This window comes from Schistocerca gregaria, chromosome 3, assembly GCF_023897955.1.
Source record: "Schistocerca gregaria isolate iqSchGreg1 chromosome 3, iqSchGreg1.2, whole genome shotgun sequence".
NCBI lineage: Eukaryota > Metazoa > Arthropoda > Insecta > Orthoptera > Acrididae > Schistocerca > Schistocerca gregaria.
The window spans coordinates 569,923,135-569,949,580 of NC_064922.1; the positions used below are offsets into that span (position 1 = coordinate 569,923,135).

General features: G+C 39.4%; 1 protein-coding gene across 1 annotated transcript in view; it reads right to left on the reverse strand.

Moving 5' to 3' along the window:
• LOC126355909 (cholinesterase-like) overlaps positions 1-26,446 on the reverse strand; it is a 101,050-nt gene that overhangs the window by 24,779 nt on the left and 49,825 nt on the right. Inside the window, exons 5-7 of the mRNA XM_050006422.1 lie at positions 25,859-26,058; positions 12,522-12,672; positions 9,901-10,082 (exon numbers count right to left, since the gene is read on the reverse strand). Coding sequence (XP_049862379.1) covers positions 9,901-10,082; positions 12,522-12,672; positions 25,859-26,058 — 533 coding nt within the window. The remainder of the gene's footprint in view (positions 1-9,900; positions 10,083-12,521; positions 12,673-25,858; positions 26,059-26,446) is intronic.

The window sequence follows — 26,446 nt, forward strand, 5'->3', positions numbered from 1 at the left end:
GCTGTATTATCCGCAAGACACTTCAATGGTGATTGTACACCCGCACAGTCACAACAGATTGCAGCTGGCCTTCTCTACAAGGACTACAGAGGGTCTGCATCTTTGATGACCCACCAGTAACATTATCTCTACAAGGACTACAGTGGGTCTACACTTTTGATGACTCACCAATACCATTATCTTTACAAGGACTACAGTGGGTCTACACCTTTGATGACTCACCAATACCATTATCTCTACAAGGAGTGGGTCTGCACCTCTGGTGGCCCACCAATACCATAATCTCTACCAGTACTACAGTGCGTCTGCTCTGTGATGACCTACCTACCAATAGTCTTCAAAACTTCCATTGACTCTGCTGTAGGTTTGCTCTGTTGTGGACCATTACCTGTCTGCATGTCAAGAGTCAGCACTGTCTTTCTGTTGGAAGGACAACACTACTTCTTCAAGACTGCATTGAAATCCACTACTTCCGTGTGCATTGTCTTTTACTGCTAAGACTTAGAGAAAAAAACTGCAATTTTACTGTGATGAATGATCAGGACTGTCTTTATGGACTGTGAGAAAATTTTAGCTTTTGACCACCACTGTATCAATAAGTGTGTGCATATGATTTCTTTGTTATTGTAATTGTAAAAAAAAATTAACAAATACGTATTGGCCACTGACCAAAACAACTTGCAAAATTTTTTGTGGGGAGCATGGGGGCTATGTAAGTAGGCTGTTTAGGTTTTCTTATTGGTAACGCCACATAGCGCTCTGTATGAAAATCACTGGCTGTGCTGTGTGCAGTCTGTGGCTAGTTTGCATTCTTGTCTGACGTTGCAGTGTTGGGCTGTTGGCTGTTAACAGCGCGTAACGTTGCGCAGTTGGAGGTGAGCCGCCAGCAGTGGTGGATGTGGGGAAGTAAGATGGCGGGTTTTGAGAGCGGATGATCTGGACGTGTGTCTATCAGAAACAGTACATTTGTAAGAATGGATTTCATGAACTGCTACATATATTATGATTTTTGAACACTTTTAAGGTAAATACATTGTTTGTTCTCTATCAAAATCTTTCATTTGCTAGCTATGCATATCAGTAGTTAGTGCCTTCAGTAGTCTGAATCTTTTATTTAGCTGGCAGTAGTGGAGCTCGCTGTGTTAAAGTAGTAACGAAGACTTTTGTGAAGTAAGTGATTTGTGAAAGGTGTAGGTTATTGTTAGTCAGGGCCAGTGTAGGGATTTATAAAGGTCAGATTACATTGCGCTAGAACTATTGTGTGTCAGTTTAAGCACAGTCATGTATAATTTTTCCAAGGGGGCGTTTCAAGGTAATGCTAGAAAGTTGGCATTCTCGGCACACTTTTGACACTTTTATCTCGGTATAATAAATTCCCTAACGATTTCAGAAACGGAGTATCCTGTATGTCTAGCTCCAATTTCTATTTTGCGTTAATTCCCGTTGTGCGGCCATAATCACGACGGAAACCTTTTTACATGAATTGTCTAAGTACAAATAACAGCTCCGGCAATGCACTGCCTTTCTATACTTTGCGTACGTGATGCTACAGCTAACTGTTGATGTGTATATCGCTGTGACGTGTATCTTTGCATACAATTTTTGTCCTTTTTAGGCTTTCGTTTCTGTCACGTAAGTCATTACTGATGCCTTAACGGACGTTCTGACAACCTGTGGCTTCTTCTTGTTTGTGTTTTCCACATAATATTCCTTGCCCAGTGAATTTTGTGGAAAATATCTTCTTCTCTTTTCATTTAATTTCTTAATTTTCAACGTCCTTCCATTAAATGAAATTTTAGAGGAATGGCACATTTTTCTAATTACCCACAGATTATAATCCACTCACATCGCAATTCTATTCTCCAGACATACAATACTCTCCCAAATTAAGGTTTATGCCGGATATTTCAAAAGTCCTTTCCGTGAAGAATGCTCGCTTCACGTATGATAGCCTGTTTCGTATGTGTTTCTTGTGTCCTCAATCACCGGTCATTATGTTTCCAAAGTAGCACAATTCTTTCTATTTCAGTTTTACGTGGTCCACAATTTGGATGTTAAGGTTGTTTAAATGGTTCAAATCGCTCGGAGCACTATGTGACTTAACTGCTGTGGTCATCGGTCCCCTAGAACTACTTAATCCGAACTAACCTAAGGACATCACACACATCCATGCCCTAGGCAGGGTTCGAACCTGCGACAGTAGCGGTCGCGCGGTTCCAGACTGTAGCGCCTAGAACCGCTCTTCCACTCCGGCCGGCTATTAATTTTTAAGGCTGTCACTAGTTTCATTTTTGCAGTTCCTTAATACCTTCCGCCGTACGGTCTTCTGTCTTCCATTGTCATTGTTATCGATATTTTTCTTACACTCTGTATACGTCTAACTGTAGCATTTGTATTTTTGTCTTCTATTCTTTATCTCTGGTTTCTTGAACCAACTGATTTTTAGTCATCTTTCACTACCATATATACGTGTCTTTCTGAATATTTCGGAAATTTAGCAGTACTTAATGCTGTCGACCATTTTTCTAGTTCAATAGGTCCTATGGAATTCTCTCCTTTTTTCTATATCTTGCTTACACTATCACACGCAGTGTTTTGAACTGTTCCTCTTGTACCTTGACTGTTCATAAAACCAAACTGCTCATCATCCAGAAGTACTCAATCTGAATTTCCTTCCTTTTGTATATTATTCCAGGCAATAACTTGGAAACACGAGATGCCAAGATGGCTGTGCAATAGCTCTGGCGTGTATGGGCCCTCATCTTCGGGATTGTCTAAAAGACAGTCTTCCGAATGTTGAATGGTATCTCACAAGGACCTCACGCATCAAGATGATTTTAGATTTTATGCCGAAGCGTTACCTCTCTCTCTTCTGTCTTGTTTCAGCGCAGTCCTTCCAAAGCTGCACCAAATCCCAATTTTTTACTCTCTATGTCCTCCAAATTGGCATCCCTTCATTTTCTCTTCCATCACATTATAAGACAGATTCTTACCCTCGTACAAGGTTCTAATTCTTATACATTCTTATACACTTTGTCAACTGTGGAATCCCTTTCACACTCTAGTTTCGATGCTTTTGCTGGAAAAAGTTCCAAAGTTATTTCGACTTTTATATGTGCTAAATGTGTCTTTCTTGTTAAACATTTCATACTGAGTTTATATACGTTCTCCTTGTATGCTGTAAGCCATACAAGGACAAGAAGATTATTCATGATGACTATGAGGAAACTGAGATTACGAGCAGTTGAAAATAGGTGTCGGAAATCGAAAGGCAGACGGAACATTTCTCACCTTAAGAAATTTGTTGAGTAGTAGAGAAACGATTTTCGTAGCCTTGGGGGAGGGTGCCAAGAAGGGAGTTATAACGATGAATAGTATGTGGACGACTTCGTGCTGATGTTTAACTCGTCCAGGGAGTACTGAAAGAATTATGGCAGTGACAGCATTGGACGAAACGTTGGTTGAATGTCCCCCGATAACGATGCCCAGTGTGTTACTGTTGACGTCTGAACCCAGTAACGAGATGCACTTTGTAATTACTAGCAGCCGCCAAGGAGAGCCGAGGTTACGGTTTTTTGCCGACGCGACTAAGGTCTGAGCTTATGCGCATTTTTCTTATACTTGTGGTTAAATGCTACAATAGCGAGAAGCACTTTGCGATTCTAGGAGGAAAATTAGTTTTGTAACACACAATCTCAAGTAAAGTTACGTTTGTCCAATCATTTTATAATTAATGTACGATTCGTCAGTGTGTTTTGAATATGTTTACTCAGGGAAATTAAAAGATTTTACAGCAGTAATACCACCCACGAACGCTAGAAATTGTTGAAATCAAAAATATAGGGGTAATATGGAGACCAGTACAGGTATGGCAAATAGAGTTTGTGAAGAGTTTTCAATTATAATGAGAGCACTTAGAAAAAAAATTATGCATTGCAAAGTCATCATATGTATGTTATTTTCATGATCCTTGTGTGTTTCAGGACTGTTCTACTAAAGCGTAAATTTAAAAAAAAAATAGGGTTTTTTTAAACTGCAGGAGAAAAGTAAATAACATAGAAGGAGGGAGATGAAGATCCATCATGAATCACAGGGAGTATGTCACTTATACCAATACAGTCGTTGATTATAGGGCGTTTTGATAACTTTCAAAGTATGCTTGCTCAGTATGTGTACAGGAAATACCGTCTAGTACAAGGGATATCTCAGAAATCTAACAATAAAAGTCCATGCTATGCACACTAATTGCATGTCCAATAACTGTGATTATCCATGCTGACAAACAGTTTTCTTCAGTGACCTTCATCAATATTTTTAGACTAGTGTAAAATTATTTTTTACTCATCGGATGTTTCTGACGTCGTTGTGAATCTAAGGAGCCTGAACGTATTCAGTTAACATCTTTAAACCTTTATGGAGCCTAAGTTATGTCTGTAGATGTCTTGTAAATTCATATCGTGTTTCAAGGTCTAAATGCCACAGTATCTGCTGGACATTTTAAGCCATAAGAGTCACAGTACTTATTCAATTGCAAAATGTTTGTGGCCACAGAGTCGTGATTAGTACTACACTTTCTTTTGATCAGATTTGTTGTAATTATCTTTCCTTATGTACATATAATTCCGGTGTGTAACGGTTTTATGTGGAACTTCATTGTTGCATGTTCAATGTTGTGATGTAAACACTTGGAGGGTTCCTGCGTCCAATGTGAAACTCATGATCAAACGGAAAGTCGAGATGGGAGCCCTGTCGAACTGACGCAGCTGACCTCACTGGCAGCAAAGTGTCACTGACTCATTGGCGGGAACAGGAGGAGTCTCCCAATGGGCGAGTCACAACTGCGTCAATGCCGCTATTCCTCAGCCCAGCTGCAGCTAGCGATAGGAAGCAGCGTATTTCTCCATGTGTGCCACCATCACCTGCAGGTAGAGACGCAACCCCTCAGCGACCGGTTTTTCGGCACTGCCGCCCACCCACTCCCAACACATCCCTCCCTCCCCCTCCACACCCGCAGTACAAGGGATTAAGGGGGACCTGACACCTACTTAAGGCAGCCACCAAACCATCTTCTTCTGCAGTGTACATGGTCACTCTACAAAGGCCATCAAACCCACAAATTCACTGTGAACCCTCAGAGAGGCTTTTAGTCGGCCTTAACATTTAGCAACCTGTATGACAGGTCTTACAAGCCTATTTCCATGAACACTGAGACACCATTAGGTCATCCTACACATATAGATGCTATGTGTTTGCAGTGAACATTAGCTCTTCAATCGTGAGTCATGCTGGTCAGCGACAGGGAGAGTACTGCTGCTAATGACGTCATCTTTCTTTATTGTGTGTATGTGGAAGAATTAACACTTTATTACATGTGCCGCAACCTCAAATCATGGTTTTTGAGTCAAAAATGCTTTTATAACTGCTCACAAGCTCGTAGAAGAATGGTCGTATTTAGAGTAGGGTAATGTCGAACTTGACATAATTAGAAAATTCGTGGTGTGGCGAGGGACTAATTTTTATAAGGAGCATACCTGGACATAAACTTTATGCTAGTCAGCAAGTTAATAGTAAACTACGTGTATCATTAGGAAAAACTAATAATTTTGGACTTGTATATCTTGAGGTGCTTCTGTGGGAAGATTTACTTAGGCTGTAAAAACTAAACTTTTCGTTTCTGCGTTTCTCACTTATCGAACCTTATGTCAAAAAAAATTCGCATCGCGAACAATGCTTTAATCGGGAACAGTGAAGCCATTGTTTGGTTTTGTATTTTCTTTCCTGTAATGTTCAGTGACCGTGAAAGAAACAGCCCATAATTTTAATGTACACCAACAACAGCGCTGCAAATTTGGATGCTGATAAGATATTTCACGTTTTCATTCGTCACTCATGTAGTAATGTTCAACGGATGCCATCAGTGGTGTCACAGTTTGTGGGTACCTATAACCTTGTCACTTTTGAGATGAAAGTTATTATACTGCAAGCACTTGTACTTGATGCTGTCTTCACTGATTGCAGTTACATTACTTATTTGCCGACATGCACATCACGTTTTTCACGCAATAACAAAAGTGTTTGCATATAAGCAGTTGTGAATAGCATAAGTAGTCGTTTTTGTACTTTTCGTTTGTTGTATGTTTACTTTTTAGAATTTATAAATGTGTACTGGTATACAGACATATAGTAACACAAGAGTTATAAGAACTGTTAAACATACATATTGTTTGTTTTGAACAGGAGTTTTTATAATTTTCATTCTTTTATAATTCGATGTAATTTCCTACACATCTATTTTTCTACATCATGGCTTTTTTCGATGTAAAATATTATGTAGTTGTTGTTCGATATGTTTTACGGGACATGCTGCTGTGTAAGTCATTTTTTGCGCAACATCATGTGTTGTATGATATGTTGTGTTAACGATGAGTGATTGATTTCATTCTGTAATATTATTAATGTGAATGGAGAAATTAACTGTAAACTGAATAGAGTATGTGTAGATCTTAATGTCAAGTTATCTAAATACGTGTGAGTTTATAATGACATTACGCTAATACATGACCACATAAAAGTAACTAGTGTGAATGAATATTAATGTAATTTCTTGTGTTCTCCTTATTATCATGAGTGTCCCTCAAACAAAGATCCTTTTTCACCAGCATTTATGTGTGAACGTGAGGTGGCTTGTATAAAAGTATGCTTGTGAATTCTCAGTACGTTTAACTTGCCATTTGGTTAAAAATTGCCGACATTGACACGTTACTCATTAGACAATGAGTGTGCAGAACAAACACACTACCTTATCCTCTTAAAATTCCCTTGATGAGCGTATGCTATTGACGAATCTTAGCATAACTTCATCAGTATCCATTTCATTTGCAGCCAGACGGTGATTTTATGTGGGGTTCTTTCTCTGAAGCTATCATGCAACATTTTTCAGAATATTTTATGCACACACCTTTGATCAATATTATCTGCCTCTGATACTGCATATGATTGCAAGCTGGATTCAGTACCTTCAATAACTGTTCCTGTTATCGCTTTCTTTCATTTCTCTTTTTAGTTTGGTGAAGAGGCTGCGCAGTTCAGAGCCTCTGAGCTGGCTAGAAAAGGACAAGAATCTTAAAAGGAGCTGACAGTCATAAAGATGTTCAGAGTCCAAGGCTTATCACATCAGTTAGCAAGAGCGGCATTCAATTACCCCACCCCCGCATTCTAGGCGGTGGACGGGACAGCTATCTGACAGAGAAAAACACAGTATTGTTCAAAGAAGCGTTTTTGGAAGATAAAAAATCTGGCCAGGTGTCATTCTCATGAAGTAAGCTTGTGAATCTCCGACACCTCAGGAGCGACACCACAAAAAATTCTCTGTTTAAATTCCAGAATCCTGCATTCTGCTTTCCTGTAGAGCGGTCACTTTCTCATCTGTGTCTCCACGGTGAGCATCCCACACGTTGTCTCGAAATTGCACCATGGAGTGGGAGAGATCTTCTGCCTGCCTCCCATCCTCCCCACCCTACAGTATATATCTGTTAAACACAGCGTATATTTCCAAAAGACTACATATCGTTCAACAAATTTACTTGAGTTTTACTATATGGCAGTCGCGATGTCTGCCACGACTGCCCAGCGGGTTTCTGGCTGTGATAGGGACAACATAGTTTCAGAGCGTACAGAACAAGTACACTTGCTGCTACGATATGGAAGAGTAAAAGCTCACGACAGAGGCTACTATGAACCGATGAGTAGCAACGCCTGGTGAGGTAAGTCTTGCGGTCACACTGAAGGGTGTATCCGCTTGAGTACTGAATACAGAAAGAGAGCTGGACTCCATCCGCTACTGCCGCTGCCTTCCGTATATTAAGCCAGAATTTTGGTAAGATGTACCAGCGTTGAAATCACTGATTCTATGGATATGCGATATTAGTTCACTCTTTTCAGGAACCAGTTATTCCGTTCTAGTAATTCGCAACCAGCTAGGCGTTTCAGCATGCGCTTTGGCGGTTCTTGCTGGTGTTCGAACTTATTTTTCTGTGTTCTTCCTGTAATTTAATAATCATGCTTACAGTAACTGGTCGTATTCGTGTATTATTCGCATAACTCTGCTTTTATCATACTCACCCACCTACTCCAGGGTTAGAGTTCACCGTTAGAATCCCCTGTTCGACTGTTTATCTCAGTGGGTAAACCATGTGTTTTGCTTTTCGATAATTAATATGATTGTTCCAGTGACACGTTTTTCCGTTATAGACTGATCATTCCTCCTCTCGTTAATATGTCTATGAGTATTGTCATCCTTGATTGGGCCAAGCCTATTAACTATCGCTCAGTAAGAGGTTTCCATTGTGTGACATTTACATTTCCTTTAAGTAACTTGCATGATTATATTGTGTTCTAGGTCACCGGAGATCAGATTATAGCATCATAGGGGTACGCAGAACAGCATAACCGCACTTCAGAATTTGTCCGTATAACAGAAGACATCGACAGCTGTAGTTGACGTTTTTTTATTCAGAAACGAAGAAGTGGTTCCCAAAAGTAGGCAAACATGAAGCCATTCGTTGCAAGCACTCATTCCATGTTACACATTCTTCACACTCAAACATCGTTACCTTCGTCACTAGGTTTGTTTCATGTTGCAAGTCACATAAATAAATAAAATTGTGAAACGCGACGTTACCCAAAAATAATTTAAAGCACGTCAACGCACATAGAATTTGTTCTGTATCTCGAACGACAGATGAAACTTTTTTCTAATACATAAATTGTTGAAGTGATATCTAGGATTTCCAAAAGAAGTATTACTGGTCGTCTGCTGTTACTACTCTATATAAATGATTTAGGGGGTTATTTAAGCAGCACTCAAGACTGTGTGCAGATTATGTTGTTTACCATCTGAAAATCAAAAGGAATAGCAAAATGATTTGGACTGATATCTGTATGATTCAAAAGAAGGCCGTTGAGCCTAAATATCAAACGTGTGAGGTCCTCCATATGACTACTAAAAATTCTGTTAAGTTTCGCTTTAACGATAAATTACACAAATATAAAGTTTGTTGATTCAAATAAATACCCAGGGATTACAGTTACGAACAACTTAAATATGAAAAATCACATAGAAAACCTAGAGGCCAAGACTACTACTTTTTCCCACTTGCTATTCGAGAGTGGATCGGCCGGAAAAAAATTCGAATGTGGTTCTATGAACCCTCTGCTAAGCCCGTAAGTGTTAAGTTCTGAGTAATCATGTAGTTGTTGATGCAGTGCCCACTGCTGGCTCTCTGTTTGCCACTCTACTTTATTCTCTATGTGACAAACTTCAGAGTTAATTGTTTTTACATGTTTAGCATTCATAAGCGTAAGCTGTTGTTCATGGTCATCAGTAGTGAGGCATTCACACAAGACAATACATTTTGTTGAATCAGTGTACCCGTTCATAATCTAATTTTGTCCTGGGTAGTGGAAACAGTATGGCATACATAAAGCTGACCTTCGTTCACTGACTTTCCGAGCCATTCTTAATATATTTAAATGCAGGAGACTTTCTCTCCTTCATTTCAGTTTCTGTGGAGGTTTAACGTACCGTCCAGGATAAAGTAATTAGAGAAGGGGCGGCAGATCGCAGGAGAAGAAAGGATGGAGACGAAATTATGCCGTACCTTCTGAAAGAAATTACCGTAGCGTTCCTCTCTAATGATTTCAGGAAATCACAGAACCAGGTGACCAGACGGGAATATGAAAAGGCGTCGTTCAGAATAAGGGTCCAGATTCTTACCACTTCACCGCCGTATCTCACTCCTTAATAAGTGTAATACCTAAGTATTACAGTCATAAACAGTACACAATATTCATCGTAATTTGTGTGCAGTGAAATGTTTAATGACCAGTGCATTTACTTACGTGGACCAAAGGTTCAGGATTATCTAGGCTGATGGTTTCGTTGCCAAAATAGAAATTCTTAAGTTTAGGTGCTGCTTGCGTCTGCTCATCCGTCGTCTGTAGATGGAGGCATGGTCCCACCACTGCTTCAAAATTTTCGTTAAGGTTGCTAACCTTGACTGAGTCATTCAGAATATTGGCCCCTAGATAACATAACATTTTGTTAACGACTCAATGAAAAATTTCAACATTCAACAGCATTCATAAGCCAGTTATCTCTTACCTCACGTGTTACACTACACACATTTACTATTTTTGATCATCTATCATTCATGACAGAATGGTCAACAGTTACTGTTTTATAAGACTTCTTCAGTCAGCAATGGTTGTGGTGTACAATGACTTTCTAACCGGCCGACCAGAGTGGCCGAGCGGTTTTAGGCGCTTCAGTCTGGAAACGTAAGACCGCAACAGTCGCAGGTTCGAATCCAGCCTCGGCGTGGATGTGTGTGATGTCCTTAGATTAGTTAGCTATAAGTAGTTCTACGTTCTGGGGGACTGATGACCTGAGATGTTAAGTCCCATAGTGCTCAGAACCATTTAAACCATTTTGAACTTTCTAACTCATCTGAATAATTCTTAGGAATAAATGTGTCAATAATCATAAAATGTATTTCACGGCTCAAATTAAAAGGCGATTTTCACTAATTCCAAACACTATTTGAAAGTCGTAAATGTGCATTGCGTAATTTGTGCCATGCTTTGAAGCGATCATTAACTTAACGTGATTATTTTCAACGCCTTCGCTGTGACTCATAATTTAATTTAATATAGTGGGCTGGTTTCAAACCCTGCATTCAGTATGAACAATCTCGATAATAGCAATAAATATGTGAAAATCATTAGATTTTCATTGGTATCTCCACGACACGATATACAACGATAAGTTTTAAACACGTAAGCTCATTACATAAAAATGTAACTGGCAGCTAACGCATTCAAGCTGGTATTGTTAAATAAATCAATGTGTACACATGGAGATGCTTACAACCGATTGTGATCTTCATAAAGGGTAAGTTTTATGAAAGAGTGATGACTGGCACATTACTCCATCTTGATATCTCTACGTTACACTTCTAAAGCGTATGTACTAATGATTTACACTGTGACTGTTGCGATCTCCACAAAACATTCAGCACTTATCTACGCTCTACAAACTATGTAAAATCACAGTTACGGACCTGGGTTTAATTGAACGACATAAATGCTTCTCATTTGCATCAATAAGCATTAGTTATTTGCATCGAATTTCAGTTTGTTGTCCAATGAATACGGATCAGCATCATCTACTATGCTGGCTGTGCGGAAGTAATTGCTCATTGAAATGTATGACAGACAAAAGCTCGTTAAAGTAATAGGGGCACACATCTAATCTTTGGTGTATACATCGTTAAAAAAATAAAATTAATCATCATCATCTTAAGAGCCTTAAATTATTTTCAAAACCCAAAAACAAATTTTAATGCCATAAGGTAACGCTTTTTGTTGGTATTTTATTCAATAGGGTTTGGAAAATTCGATGGCAATCTTTGTGTATGGTAATTCAGTTTTTACAGATTTTTCTCGTCATACAAAAAATGGTAATGAAAGAAAGAGTGTTTCAACATTTAGGCTATGTAGAAGTTAAGGGAGTGGAAACTGAAACCCGGTTTTCATTTTTTTTTTTTTTTTCATTTAAACTCAACCACTTCTTCGCGCCATTGAGCAGAACGATAATAGTGCAACATATCTATGATTTGAAGAACTATTGAAAAAGATTATGATGTAATAGAGTATGTATGAGCTCAAGTGTATAAATTGGCACAATCAGAGACATAATAATTGGTACCAATTTACCTGTGTGTAATCGTAGTAACCATTAATTACTAGAATCCTACACCTATGATGATGCCAAAAATGCTATTTAATCTTTGATGAGTGTTGATGATCACGTCATACATTACTGTAAGCTTAATAAACTTGGGTCAGTAAATGGGAAGACTAAAAATTTAAATAATTGCTAATGCGTTAATAGTTTGGACTGACTTCCGACGATGGTTTAGAAGCTTGTTTGCACAATAATTCTTTATGGTGCACGGTGTTGGTCATTAAAAGTGAACCCATTAAGAAAATTCCCTTCGAGGGTGGGATGCGCCACAAAGCACTTAAAAACACGGTGAACAGAGTTACAAATTAGGAATTAATTACGGTGTTAGCAGAAATCTAGAACCATCCAATACAATTAAGAAGAGGAAAGATGTGTATTTTGGACATATCAAGCGTAGCGAAAGAAACCACTCTTGTAGCTAATGATTGTCGGTGGAAGAGAAATTTGAAGAAACACGACACCTTGCCTCAAACGAATTAGGCAGTGGGCGGAATTACACGATATTCAGTCACTGATGCATCCAAGAAGGCTTGGAAATGTGATGCCACATATTCCTTAGAGAACATGTATTGTAAAGAGAAAATCATGTGAATAACTCTGTCAACCAGAGTGCAGAGGAGGACTATTTTTAATGTGGGATTTTCAACTCCTAACATCACACCATTTTTCACCCTTTATAGGTTGGACACGTGCCACGCTCGTTCCGTACACTTACCAGTTTCAGCAGACGTCACCCCAATCATGATGGGCACTTTGTTGAAAGTGCCTGCATTCAGTGTTCGAATTGGTGACTCTGTGATGAAAGCACCTTTGATATCCGGTTCGATAGTGGGTGCCCAAACGCCGTAACCCATGTACAGTTTTTGCTGAAAGAGAAATGTAAATACTGCATTAAATTTACAATTCTGATGCATGAATTAATAAGCGTGTAAGGAGTTTTGGTTAACTCCCTGTATCTATTCAACCAACAATTTGTCATTCCGCTGTAACCTTGATATATGTACACCACACTTACGCGGTCACATTGAGAGTTTAATTTGTAACGCAACGGGTATCTGGTCCATTTATAGTGTCTCTCAACAAGTGTGGTTTAATGTTATTCATTATAACTCTGGTTGACCTGGAGAAAAGTGACTATAACTATACGGTGTAAGCTTTATGCATCATGGAACCGCACAGGAAGGAACTACTCAGTGCGGCACGTGAAATAGATTTTGTCTGTGACCAATTCATAAAAGATCCAGCTACTTGTTTGGTGTAACTTTGGGTAAGGTAATATCCACAACAAACAAAATGATAAAATTAGACTGGAATACCAGCGTCACATAGATTAAATGTCGAGATGTCGTTTTAAGAAGCTATATGAAAAGTGACGATGGCATAGTAGCTTTGGTAGGGATGGCCATGGCGGACTCATTGGTAGAAGCAGTTTGTTCATATGTGAATCACTTTTAAAACGATAGTGAACAGCTCTTGGTGGAAAAATTTAAGAAAACACACAAAAATGATTCATTTATACTTGCTTTTACATGCTTATAAGTCTACTTTAAAAAGTATGGAGCTAGTAGTCAGATGTGGCTTGTGATAGGAACCATCTTATTTGATTTACGGAAATCACAGAGAATCCTAACCATGAAAGCCAGATGAAGACTGGAGTCTGCATCCTCCTGAATACTGTGTCAGGCTGTTTAAAACAACGCAGCTTAGTTCGTTTCATCTCTAATGTACAAAACTGTTTTGCAAAGAAGCTATTTAATACTGTAAAAAGCTGCTACATCACGTTAAATTCATTTCTCATTACCATTCACTACACACACTACATATTCTATCCGATAACATCAGGATCATACTAACGGTGTAGGCTGTGCCTGTAGTATACCGCAACTTCCCCTTCCCATGCCTGAAAAATTGTGCCTGCGCCCCTCCATGATGGGCGAGATGTTGACTTCAGTAAATAACGTGTTAGTTACATACACTGCAAAATTTTGAGAGTAAAATATTCCTAAAAAGAAACATTATAACCCGGAAATATTGTCTCCAGTGACATACTTTATTATTATTATTATTATTATCATTATTATTATTATGAACGTTTTTTACAATTTACTTGTGTTACATTTTTTACCAAATCACTAGTGTCTGTTATCTAAGTAATCTTTCACTGTATGAACCATATTAATTAACAGCTACTGTTGAGCGACATTCTATAAATAAACTCTTTTTATTAATGTCTTCAATCTCTTTGGGTCAGTTATGATTCAGGATAATATAGAAAACGGGAACATTTCCACAATCCAATAAAACTAGAAGTGATGAAAGAAAGAAACTGCATTCATGGTAATTGAAAGCTTACCGTTTTGTCATTTCCGAAACATTAATAGCATTAATCATTTTTTTTTTAAATATTACGTCCTTTAGATGGCGTCCTCCTGTACGAATACATCCATGAAATCTGCTGCTCATTGACCGCTGCAACATCTCAGCTGGGATACTGTGAATTGCGTCCAGTGTACTTTGTTTTAACTCATCTAGGGTTCTTGGTCGAGTCGTGTAGACTTTGCTCTTGAGGAAGCACCACAAGAAAAAAATCAGAAACGGATAAATCTGGCGATATGGGGGCCAAGGAATGTTACCAAATCGTGAGATCACACGGTTGCCAAATAATTCTCTCACATACGGCATTGATTGCCATGCAGTGTGTGATGCCGCTCCGTCCTGTTGAAACCAGGCTTCTTGAACGTTTGGAAAGTTTTCCAATCGAGATGTAACGAAAGTTCGTAACATCTCCACTTAAAGATTGGCATTGACAGTTATTGTGTCTGCCGTTCATTTGCGAAAAAATATTGTCCGATAATCCCATGCGATGAAACACCACACCATACTGTCACTTTACTAGCATGTAAAGAACGCTCATGAACGTCGTTAGGATTCGTGTTTAACCACCTAACGGTAGTTCTGTTCATTCACATAACCTGTGAGATGAAAATGTGCCTCATCTGACATCCACAACTTGTCTAGAAATTCTTCTTTATTGTTTATTTTTGTTATCATTTGTTGTCAGAATCCTAATCGTAACCGGTAATCGTTGTCCTTGAATTGTTCCACCATCAGTAGATTTTACGGATGAAATTTTAAATCAAGATGAGGAATTCTGGGAACACTCTCCCGGGTCATTCTAACTATTGCTGCTTGCTTACGAATTGAATGCCGTGGGCTCTGTAAGACAAACTCACGTACATCAATGTGCGCTGGAGAACGCACACTTCATGGTCGTCCTGTTGGTTTCATCTTGAGGGCAGATCCATTCCCTCCAAAGTTCATTTTATCGCGTACTTTGACAGAACGGCATAATGACATCCTAAATTATAAAAACGTTGAAACTCCCTCTCCGCCGCTACCAAACTATCATTGTTTTCATAAAACATTTTTATGGTTAGCTCACGCTGCTGTCTGTTCCACTGACGCACGATTACTGAAATGACGGACTGTTTACTCGCTAACTGTCATGTACCTGCAGTGCTGCCACCTGCCCATGGCTGCCACTATTCATTTCAAATATTCCCGTTATTCTGTGTCACCCTGTATAATGTTATCGTCAGGTGGAAAGTGCTGTTTCGAGTTATACGTTTATTCTTCATTTTCAGATCTGTCTTACGTCATTATCTTCTCACTACACATGTACTGAGCTTTCTGTGCAGTACTTACCAAGGTTACTTTTATGTGTCTAAAGGACTTCTAAATGTAGTTTCATGACGTAACAGAAATACCCAAAATTCTGAACAGATCTATACAATGTCAGTTTTCTATTTTTGGTTATTATTCTCGAAGTCACTTTTTGTGTTTTGATAACCAGTGTTCATATTTTATACAATTTTTCCCTAGAAAGGAATTCCATGGCTAAGAATTTAGTATAAACATGTATACTGGGTGTTACACACTAATGACACTAATGAAGCACTCTACGACCACAAAATGTAGACGACATTTTGTTTGTAAATATCATTCAGTTGTGCATAGTTTTTGTTTTCTTACTCAGATGTAAAGTAACCTAGGTTTATCATTTCCATTGAATGTCAGATGATGGGCACTTTCGTAAAAGGAATCGATGATTACAATGATAATATGTAAACATAGTAATCACTGGGATACAGTAGGGCAAAGAGAATTGTAAAGGACAGCGTTGACACATCTTCGTAACAGTAATTTTGAATCTTGGTGTGCTGCGTGCTCTGGACACAGGGAAGGATTTCTGCTGGTTGGTGCATTAGCAGCATTTCTGAGCTTCGGAGTGTGTTCATATACAACTGATTATGCTTGCTTGCATTTGTAATGCATGAATTGAAAGTATGTGGGTTTCTCACAGGCCTCAGACTCGTGGGCTGCAGTGGGCACAGAAGGAAACTGTGACAACATCTTATACCGAAAAATATTAATACGTTGTCACAAACTTTAGACACTGAGCAGCTCGGTACCTTTTTTGCTGAAGATCAACAATTCCACATGTTTACAGCATTCGACTGTAAAATTGGCAGAGTGCCCAATAATTTAAATTATAGATTCCAGCGACTCTTCTGAAAGCAGTAGTTTTCCAGTAACATAACGTTCTGCACCAGCATAGATTTTGTGTGGCAGACTACATTGTTGTCTTATAACACTATTGCTTGAGATAGGTTCCTGATTCCAAAATTTATAATGGTATGACAGAATATTTAAAGTATATAACAGGATTAAATAAAATTATATCAAATATTTTTCCCCTGAATAATTCATCAACTCATACCCAGTTTGCATAGTCACAGGCCTTTGGATTGTTTTCTTTTGTTCGAAAGTTGTTATTAAATTTATTTTGAATGTTGGCAATAAATAAGTTATACACTGAAGAAAATTTGCTTTTCTTTCTATATTATTGTGTGCTGTATTTCAGCATTGTTTCGACAGATGATCTCTCATAGTGATTTTCAGTGGTTTGAAATTTTAATTTTGTAAGTTGCTTAGTTTGACTAAAAATAAATTTTTGAAGGTAAGTGTGAGAATGCTGAGACATCTATGTGTTATCTTGTACAAAGTCATTTCAGTGTTGCAACAATCACAGACCGTTATGTTTTATTAGAAATTTTATGCAGACCACTGTGGGCATACTAAATTCATTAATCAATGGGAATAATTGCCTCAGAAAGAATGAATTACGAAATTGGTTATATATGCAATTAATTGATTTAGTACTGAAGTGTGTTGAATTAGACTTGTGATTTTGTTATTTCAAAATTAACCAAGTTTACCTAAAGCAACTAGAATATTCAGTCAGCGTTTACATTTATTTGTATGAAACACCATCTTCAATTCTTTCATTCATTAGTAATTCCATATCAAAAATACTTTCATCGTTCAATATGCTGTCATTGGAATTCTTGACAAGGAGTTGTATTTGCTTCTCAGTTTCAGTATTCTAGTACTGAGAATTGATAATCTTGTTTCTGAACTCTTTACGCATGGGATCACAGTTAGGAAGTTTAACGGACTGTATTGTTGGGATGCTACCTATTCACACCACTTGAACTGAGAATCAAAGTTCATTTTTGGAATTTTTATCTTTTTCACGCAATCTATAGGGGTATCCTCTACATTTCATTTAATATTATCGTTATATAATGAAATTTATTCCATTTCCTTTGTTTATGTTCAATATAACTTTATTAATTACTGATCAATGGTAATCTTTCTTCAGGGACTTCCTTTGCTTTTCCTGGAAGTAATTTTATTGCTTTTTCAGTGATTATAATGTTGATGCTGTCAGTAAAGACTAAAATTATGAGGAAGGTGTTGATCTTAACATGCTAACATGAGATACTCGTTTCTCAATGTATTCTGGTGTTGGCAAGTATTTCACTCAGAGGTTACTCTTTCCTGTTTTGCATTATCTCTGCTTATTGTACCGAACCTTCTAGGCATGATTCGAACCAGTTATTAGTTATCTTCCTTATCCTAATAATTCTGCCTTATTATGTAGAATTGTATGGTTAACAACGTCAGAAGCCTCAGAAAGATCTAAGAACACATCTGTTAAGCAGTCATCCTTCTCAAGAGTATCATGTATCATCTTTGTGAATTCTTCTATGGTTGCTTTTGTACTTCTATCACTTTGGAATATGAACTGTGATCCATTTAAAAGGCGGTATTTATTCAAGCAGTTTAATACTCTTCTTTATTCATTAAAAAAGGAAATGAATTTATTGTATTAGTCCATGATTACTGTGAATATTTTGTGAATATAACCACCTAAATCACATATTAATGTTTCTTTATTTATTACAAAGTGTTTAGTAGTGCCCTAATGAGACACAAAAAACCTCAGAACCTATAAAAGAAGGTTCTGCGTAAGTACTAAAATCTATACTTAATCGACCTGATCTCCTATTCACAAAATAATCTATCTTTGTCAGAAAGTGATTCAATTACTTTCGAGATTGACTACAGAAGGGAAATAAACCAGTATTTTTCTACGACTTCTTCTTATATATATATATATATATATATATATATATATATATATATATATATATATATATATATAATGAACAGCTCTGCCTTAGAGGACTGGGGTCATGTTGAGTCCAGTATTCATAGCAAAAAAATTAATAAATTCTTAGTCTGTTTTTAGTATAAAACTGAACAAAACATCATTCAATACAATTGATTCAGATAGAGAAAGTCATACATTTTATATGTAATAGTTTTGAAAACTGGGAGACATATCTTTTCAATGAGCTTAAGGGGTCATATTGACCCCATTTGTTCAACTACAAACATCTTGAATAAATTATAATGTGTTTTAAATACAAAAATCATCAAAGCATTATTGGATACTGTCGACAAGAGGGGAAAAGTTACATATCTTCAAAAGAATAGCTTGAAATACAAGAGAAATATACACTGTCAATACTGTTATGAGGTCATATTGACTTCAGTGGTACTAGGAGTATACTGTTTCTTACCTTTTTGTACTTTGTATGTGTTGCTTCAGTGCACATATGTATACTTTGTCTATATGCTGTGTAGTTGGTATTAACAGGTGTGTAATTAATTACAGGTATGCTATTTTTATTGGAAATATTTGTTTTAATCTCATTACAGTACCTGAAAAATTACCAGTCACATAATTTTCTGACTGTCATGGACAATTTATTACTTGTTCCAATTCCCTTGTTAGTATGTTCTTATGCCTTTTCCCTGTTACATGTTTAATGATGTCCCACACTGCTTTGCTTTATTGTCTGTGATGTAAATTATTCTAACACTGCATTACATTTTTGCAGCGGTCAGCACCTTACTATAAATATGTTTTCAAAAATCAATTTAAATAATGTGAACAAAATAGAAATTTTTGCAATTACACTCAATTTTCTGCACACATCATTCTAGCATAGTTTCCTACTTCTCTTGTTACATGTTACATTTTGTCTTACAATAAAAGATATCTTGTTGCTCTGCAATTTCGGTATTTTGCCACATTGTACTGTTTACGTTATTATTTGTGAGAAACGGAGGAAAAGTGCAGCTACATCACACGTATCACTTTCCATACTTGTGGCCATGTGGTCTGTTACAGACTTTGTTGTTGTAGCTACTGCTGTTAGATTATTGACCAAAACAAGCTGCCAAAACTAATAAGGCTGGTTAGAGGGTACTAGTTTCGTTAATGATGTCTATTTTATTATCCCCCGTACAAAATTTCGTTATCTTTTGTGCTTGAAACGTTATCTTGAACTTCTGTTAACTTATCGAAAAATGGTATCCACACTATCGCTGGGTCACTGATACAATGATTAATTTTTTATTGATGTCGACCCTTGTTAATTCGGTAGCTTACATTTGAAAGTGTTCATCCCCACTATGGGTGCAACAGCCATTCCTCAATTTTAACAACATTCACTTTCGGGAATGAGATTTTCACTCTACAATGGAGTCTGCGCTGATATGAAACTTCCTGGCAGATTAAAACTGTGTGCCGGACCGAGGCTCGAACTCGGGACCTTTGCATTTCACGGGCAAGTGCTCTACCACCTCAGCTACCCAAGCACGACTGAAGCCGCCTCCTCACAGGTTTACTTCTGACAGTACGTCATAGTCTACTTTCCAAACTTTACAGAAGCTCTCCTGTGAACCTTGCAGAACTAGTGTGTCGCTATAACGCAGTCCTTGCTATGAATTTTTTCGCTTACTTAACGCATGAAACTGTTCGTATACGATGTACTGTCTAGTGTAAATATGTATTGTAAATACTATGTTTAAATTATGTAATATTTAACACTGGCAAGTAAGGGCATATTTAATTAACGTTGAAGTCAGAGTTAATGTTTTGCCGTGCCGCTGGGCGCGGGAGCGCGCCAGCGGGCTGTAGTAGCAGTGACGCCGTGCTCGGAGTAAGACGTACAGTCGAGTGCTGCTATTCCTAGCTGTGTTACATCTAACAGCTAGTGTGTGAATCTACGTACGACGAGAAAGTAATGGTCGGCATATCTGGAAGCATGGCGGGGCAAGTTATTATGGATTAATGGGCATAGTGCTGAAGAAACGAGGGCTTAAATGTGAAGCGCACTGTGGGCCCAAGTCGCAACAGTAAAAGCCCGCTGCCACATTGTGTCGTCGCCGTGGACTTCCGTCAATCCACCGACAACGAGGAAAGTAAGGTTTACGTAATTTTCTTAGAATAAAATTGTAGAAGACTTGCCAGTGACTGTGCTTTTCTCTGAAGTTGAACAATTAATAATAATCACTTTATAATCGAAGTATTGCAGTTCTCTTAGTGAACCAAAGTGATGTTGTTCGGACATGGAGGAGATACAGAGAGACAGGAACTGTCGATGGCGTGCCTCGCTCAGGCCGCCCAAAGGCTACTACTGCAGTGCATGACCTCTACCTACGGGTTATGGCTCGGAGGAAACCGGACAGCAACGCCGCCAAGTTGACTCAAACTGTGAGCAATAGGCTGCATAATGCGCAACTTCACTCCCGACATCCATGGTGGGATCCATCTTTGTCACCACAACGTCATGCGGCGCCATACAGATAGGCCCAACAACATACCGAATGGACAGCTCAGGATTCTCATCACGTTCTCTTCACCGATGAGTGTCGCATATGCCTTCAATCAGACAATCGTCGGAGACGTGTTTGGAGGCAACTCGGTCAGGTTGAACACCTTAGACACACCGTCCATGCGAGTGCAGCAGGGTGAATGTCCCCCGCTCTTTTGAGGTGCCATTGGTGGTCATTGAAAGTCGCCGTAATGGCTGTACAATATGTGAATTCCATCTTCTGACTAATAGTGCAACCATATCGGCAGCATATTGGAGAGGCATTCGTCTTCATGGACGACATTTCGCGCCCCCATCGTGCATTAAATGACTTCCTCCCTGATAACGACAACGCTCGACTACAGTGGCCAGCATGTTCTCCACACATGCACCCAATCGAACATGCCTGGGGGAGATTGAAATGGGCTGCTTATGGACGAAGTGACCCACCAACCACATTGAGGGATCTAAACCTAATCGCCATTGAGGAGTGGCACAATTTGGACCAAAAGTACTTCATTGAACTTGTGGATAGTATGCCTTGACGAATACAGGCTTGCATCAATGCAAGAGAACGTGCTACTCGGTATTAGAGGTACCGGTGTGTACAGCAGTCTGGACCACCACCTCTGAAGGTCTCGCTTTGTGGTGGTACAACATGCAACGTGTGGTTTTCATGAGCAATAAAAAAGGCAGAATTGATGTTTGTGTTTATCTCTATTCCAGTTTTCTGCACAGGTTCCGGAACTCTCGGAACCGAGATGATGTATGCCTTTTTTGATGTGTATATAACGGAAATTGTATATAGGACGATAGTGTTCTCAAGAATAGAGCATTGCTGCAGCGTTTGGAGAGACGAAATGAGCACGGAAGCTGATATCGAATTCAGCGATGCGCCGTAGAGTCACTATGGCTCACATGAAAGTAAAAGAGATGCTCATGGAACGTAAATGGGAAGCTTTCGTAGCCAAAACTGGTATGAAGTACCCTGCAAAGTGCACTACTCTGTGGTTAAGGAATATTTAAGCACATGTTGATTTGGATGTACGAGGGATGTTCGGAAAGTAAGGAACCATTGAACGCGAAATGGAAACCACAGTGAAAATCCGATGAAGTTTTGCACATGTGTGTTGGGCAGTGTCTCTAGTATGCCCCTCGATCACGTTACGCCGTCACTTTTAGTTCTGAGCACACATGGAGCACATAAAGATTCCTAGAACAATAGTGCCTCCCGCCAAGTACGAGGGCCTGGTGAAAAATTTAGCCGGAAGCAATGCAGCCAACATTACATAACTGTCATGCGGTTTCTTCTTCAAGACAATTCTCACCCGCATTCTGCAGGGGCAATGAAGATGCTCCTGCATCGTTTTCGATTGGAAATGTTTGATTACCCACAATACGGCACGTAATTGTCTCCCTTGAGTTTCACCCCGCTCACATGAACCGCTGGCTATGCAGACAACATTTTGGCACAGACAACAAGCTGTAGGCCAGTGTAGAGAATTGGCGGAAAGCACTGGTGGCTGCCTTCTATAACGAGGGTATTGCAAAGTTGGTACAACGCTACGACAAAGGTCTAAGTCGGTTCGGCGACTATGGGGATAATTAGCTGGGAGTTGTAGCTAACTGTTGTGAATAAAACAGTTTTTATATTCACTGTGGTTTCCATTTGCGACCTACCGCTCTTTACATTCCGAATAGCCCTCGTAGGCATAGGTGGTCCCTTCGTTCTTCACTTCTTTACTATTCGGATCTTGTCGGAAAATCAACACTTACCGGATCTGTCGATAACATTATGTGTTCCAATATGTATAGAGACACGTGTCCTCTGAAGGTTTCATTCGCTGGAGGAAAATAGATCCAACACATGTTGATAGGGAAGCGGCACAAAACATCTCCGAGTATCGAAAGTAGCAGAATGACAGTACGTGATTTCTTCGATCCTTATGTCATGATATTGTTTCTGTTAATTTCTCCGGCTAAGTGAAACATCACTTCATCACTAATATTGATTTATTACCGACATGTGAACACTATTCTGTAATTGTAATAAATTATAAGGTAACACCTATTTCCTTGATGCGTCATGAGTTTTGTACTAGGTTCTGTTTGGTTGTTATTGGTTCCAGGACTAATAAAGTTTCATGTACACTTTTTCTGAGGTTTGCTCACTTCTAATCGGTGTTCCTGCGCGTCTTTTTACTTGATGACTCATGTAAACTGCGGCACTGGAGTGTTTGTAACAACCTACGGATTTTTTGTGGCCTTGAAGTTTACAGCTTTCCAATTAGGTGCTAAATGCCCGGGAAACGCTTAAGACGAGAATGAATTACTAGAGCTTTTTTATGTTTGAAACCGAACTGAACGTTTCGACGCCTGATCTAGGGTTATTCTTCAGATGCTGCTGATGGTGGTGTTGGCGTTCCTCGCTGTCGACATTCCAAAGTACTGATGGTATCCCAGAAATCCGGAGCCTGCATTACGTCACTACTCGTGTGTCTCTTAACACCATCTCTACGCTACATGACATTAGTTTTCCACTGTAATATATGGCACATACGGTGAATGGTAGTATCTAAACGCTGAATGTACGGATACGTTTTCATGTGCCTTAGGTATTCTATGTTCCTTCAGAATCACATGCCACACTGCATCTCTGCTTTTCAGAGTCAAACAGAATCAAAAAGGTGTTAGCTAATACTGTACCATAAAATAAGTGTAGACAATGCCGCAAAATACAGGGTGAGTCACCTAACATTACCACTGTATATATTTCGTAAACCACATCAAATAATGACGCATCGATTCCACAGACCGAACGTGAGGAGAGGGGCTAGTGTAATTGGTTAATACAAACTATAAAAAAATGCACGGAACCCCGTTAGTTTTGTTAGCACATCTGAACATGTAAACAAATACTTCATCAGTGCCGTTTGTTGCATTGTAAAATGTTAATTACACTCCTCCGCTGTTCGATCGTGTGTATCGGAGAGCACCGAATTACGTATGAATCCAAAGGGAACGGTGATGGACCTTAGATGCAGAAGAGACTGTAACAGCACATTACGTCCACATGCTAACACCTTTTTATTGGTCTATTTCACTGACGCACATCTACATTACCATGAGGGGTGAGATACACGTACACACGTGGTTTCCGTTTACAATTACGGAGTGGAATAGAGTGTGTCCAGACATGTCAGGCCAATAGATGTTCAATGTGGTGGCCATCATTTGCTGCACACAATTGCAATCTCTGGCGTAATGAATGTCGTACACGCCGCAGTACATCTGGTGTAACGTCGCCGCAGGCTGCCACAATACGTTGTTTCATATCCTCTGGGGTCGTAGGCACGTACCCCACAGAAAGAAGTCCAGAGGTGTAAGATCAGAAGGACGGGCTGGTGGCCAATTTATGCGTCCTCCAAGTCCTATGAAACACCCGTCGAACATCCTGTCAAGGATCAGGCTAGTGTTAATTGCGGAATGTGCAGGTGCACCATCATGCTGATACCACATACGTCGACGCGTTTCCAGTGGGACATTTTCGAGCAACGTTGTCAGATCATTCTGTAGAAACGCGATGTATGTTTCAGCTGTTTGGGCCCCTGCAATGAAGTGAGGACCAATGAGGTGGTCGCCAATGATTCCGTACGATACATTTACAGTCCACGGTCGCTGTCGCTCTACCTTTCTAAGCCAGCGAGGATTGTCCACGGACCAGTAATGCATGTTCCGTAGATTCACTGCCCCGTGGTTTGTGAAACCCGCTTCATCGGTAAACGGGTAGAATTGCAACGCATTCTCTGTTAATGCCCATTGACAGAATTGCACTCGATGATTAAAGTCATCACCATGTAATTGCTGATGTAGCGACACATGAAACGGGTGAAAACGGTGACGATACAGTATGCGCATGACACTACTTTGACTCAGTCCACCGGCTCTCGCAATGTCCCGTGTACTCATATGTGGGTTCATGGCAACAGCAGCTAACACACCAACTGCACCCGCTTCTCCTGTGACTGGCCTGTTACGGACTCGTTTGCGTGCTACGACCATACCTGTTGCATAGAGTTGGCGGTAGATGTTTTGCAATGTGCGGCACGTTGGATGCTCTCTGTCCAGGTACCGTTCCGCATACACCCTGCAGGATTCAGCTGCATTTCGTCGACACTCGCCATAGATGAGTATCATCTCCGCGTTTTCAGAGTTCGAATACACCATGGTCACAGTTCCTACAAAACTACACTAGCACAGACGCCTGGTAACACGGTGTACTGCAGTTGGTCTGCGTGTGGAGACGAATGCAGAATAATAATAGCAGCAAGCGCTACATGCCGACACTGCGACAGCTAGACAAAACCACAACAGTGCACTACAGCCATACTCGTAAACACGGTCGTCGTCGTAAACATGTCCCTGTAGATGCTGCTCGCCGACCGTGGCCCGTGTTTGTTGCAACACGCAACTGAACGTCGGAGGTTTCAAGCGTCAATTTTAGGTTGCAATATCTCCGGATGTAACTAACATTTTACAATGCAACAAACGGTACTGATTACGTATTTGTTTATATGTTCAGATAAGCTAACAAAACTAACGTGGTTCCATTTTAAAAAAACGTAGGTTTGTGTTAAGAAACATACTTCCGTGCATTTTTATATGGTTTGTATTAAACAATTACACTAGCCCCTCTTCTCACTTTCGGACTGTGGAATCGATTCGTCAGTATTTGATGTGGTTTACGAAATACACCCAGCGGTAACGTTAGGTGACTCACCCTGTATATTGTCCTGCTGTATTATTATTTGTCAGTGATCTTGTTTATGTGTCTGTATCGAGAACAATTTACATATTGTTCCTTGAAAATTGCTTTTAATTTTCCAGACCGAACATTGTACGTAGCAGGCTGTGCTTAGGTGACGCTAAGTGTTCCAAATTGCGAAATCCTCTGACATGTGGTAAGAGCAGGACTCACCTCATCTGTCATTAAGAGCGACGTATCCAACAGGAGGTCAGTGGCGTTGACAGAGCGTAAGAACTGCGCCAGCTGCTGCGAGTTTTCTGCCTCGTAGCCGAGGACGGAACCCAGTCTGAAGGCGTGGTACCCAGGATCTTGCACCACGGACATGCCGCCAACGAAGGTGCCGCTCTGGTCTATCAGCTGCGAGAAGAAACCTGCGGCAGGCATAAAAACACACACATCAATAGTTCAATACAAGCACAGGTGAATATGGTAGTCAGCACTTGGCAGCCAAGTTGGATTATTATCTACACTACTAAATTCGTTTCTACCAGATTTTCTTTCCCTTACAAGCTCTTTCAGTTAACAGTTTAAACGTTTTATGGCTTTACACTAAACATGATAAAACCATTATTTTTTTATATTTAGTTTGAGATAAAACGCAGACAAATGTGAAAAGAAATGAAATGTTCTCATTGGCTCAGGCAAAGGTGAAACAGTTGAAGACTCCAGTTCACAGGTAGAATTACGAAAAATGATACTGCTTACAAAAGCTCGTTCGATCCGTCCAAGAATGTTACTCAAGTGTATGGGACGCATAAC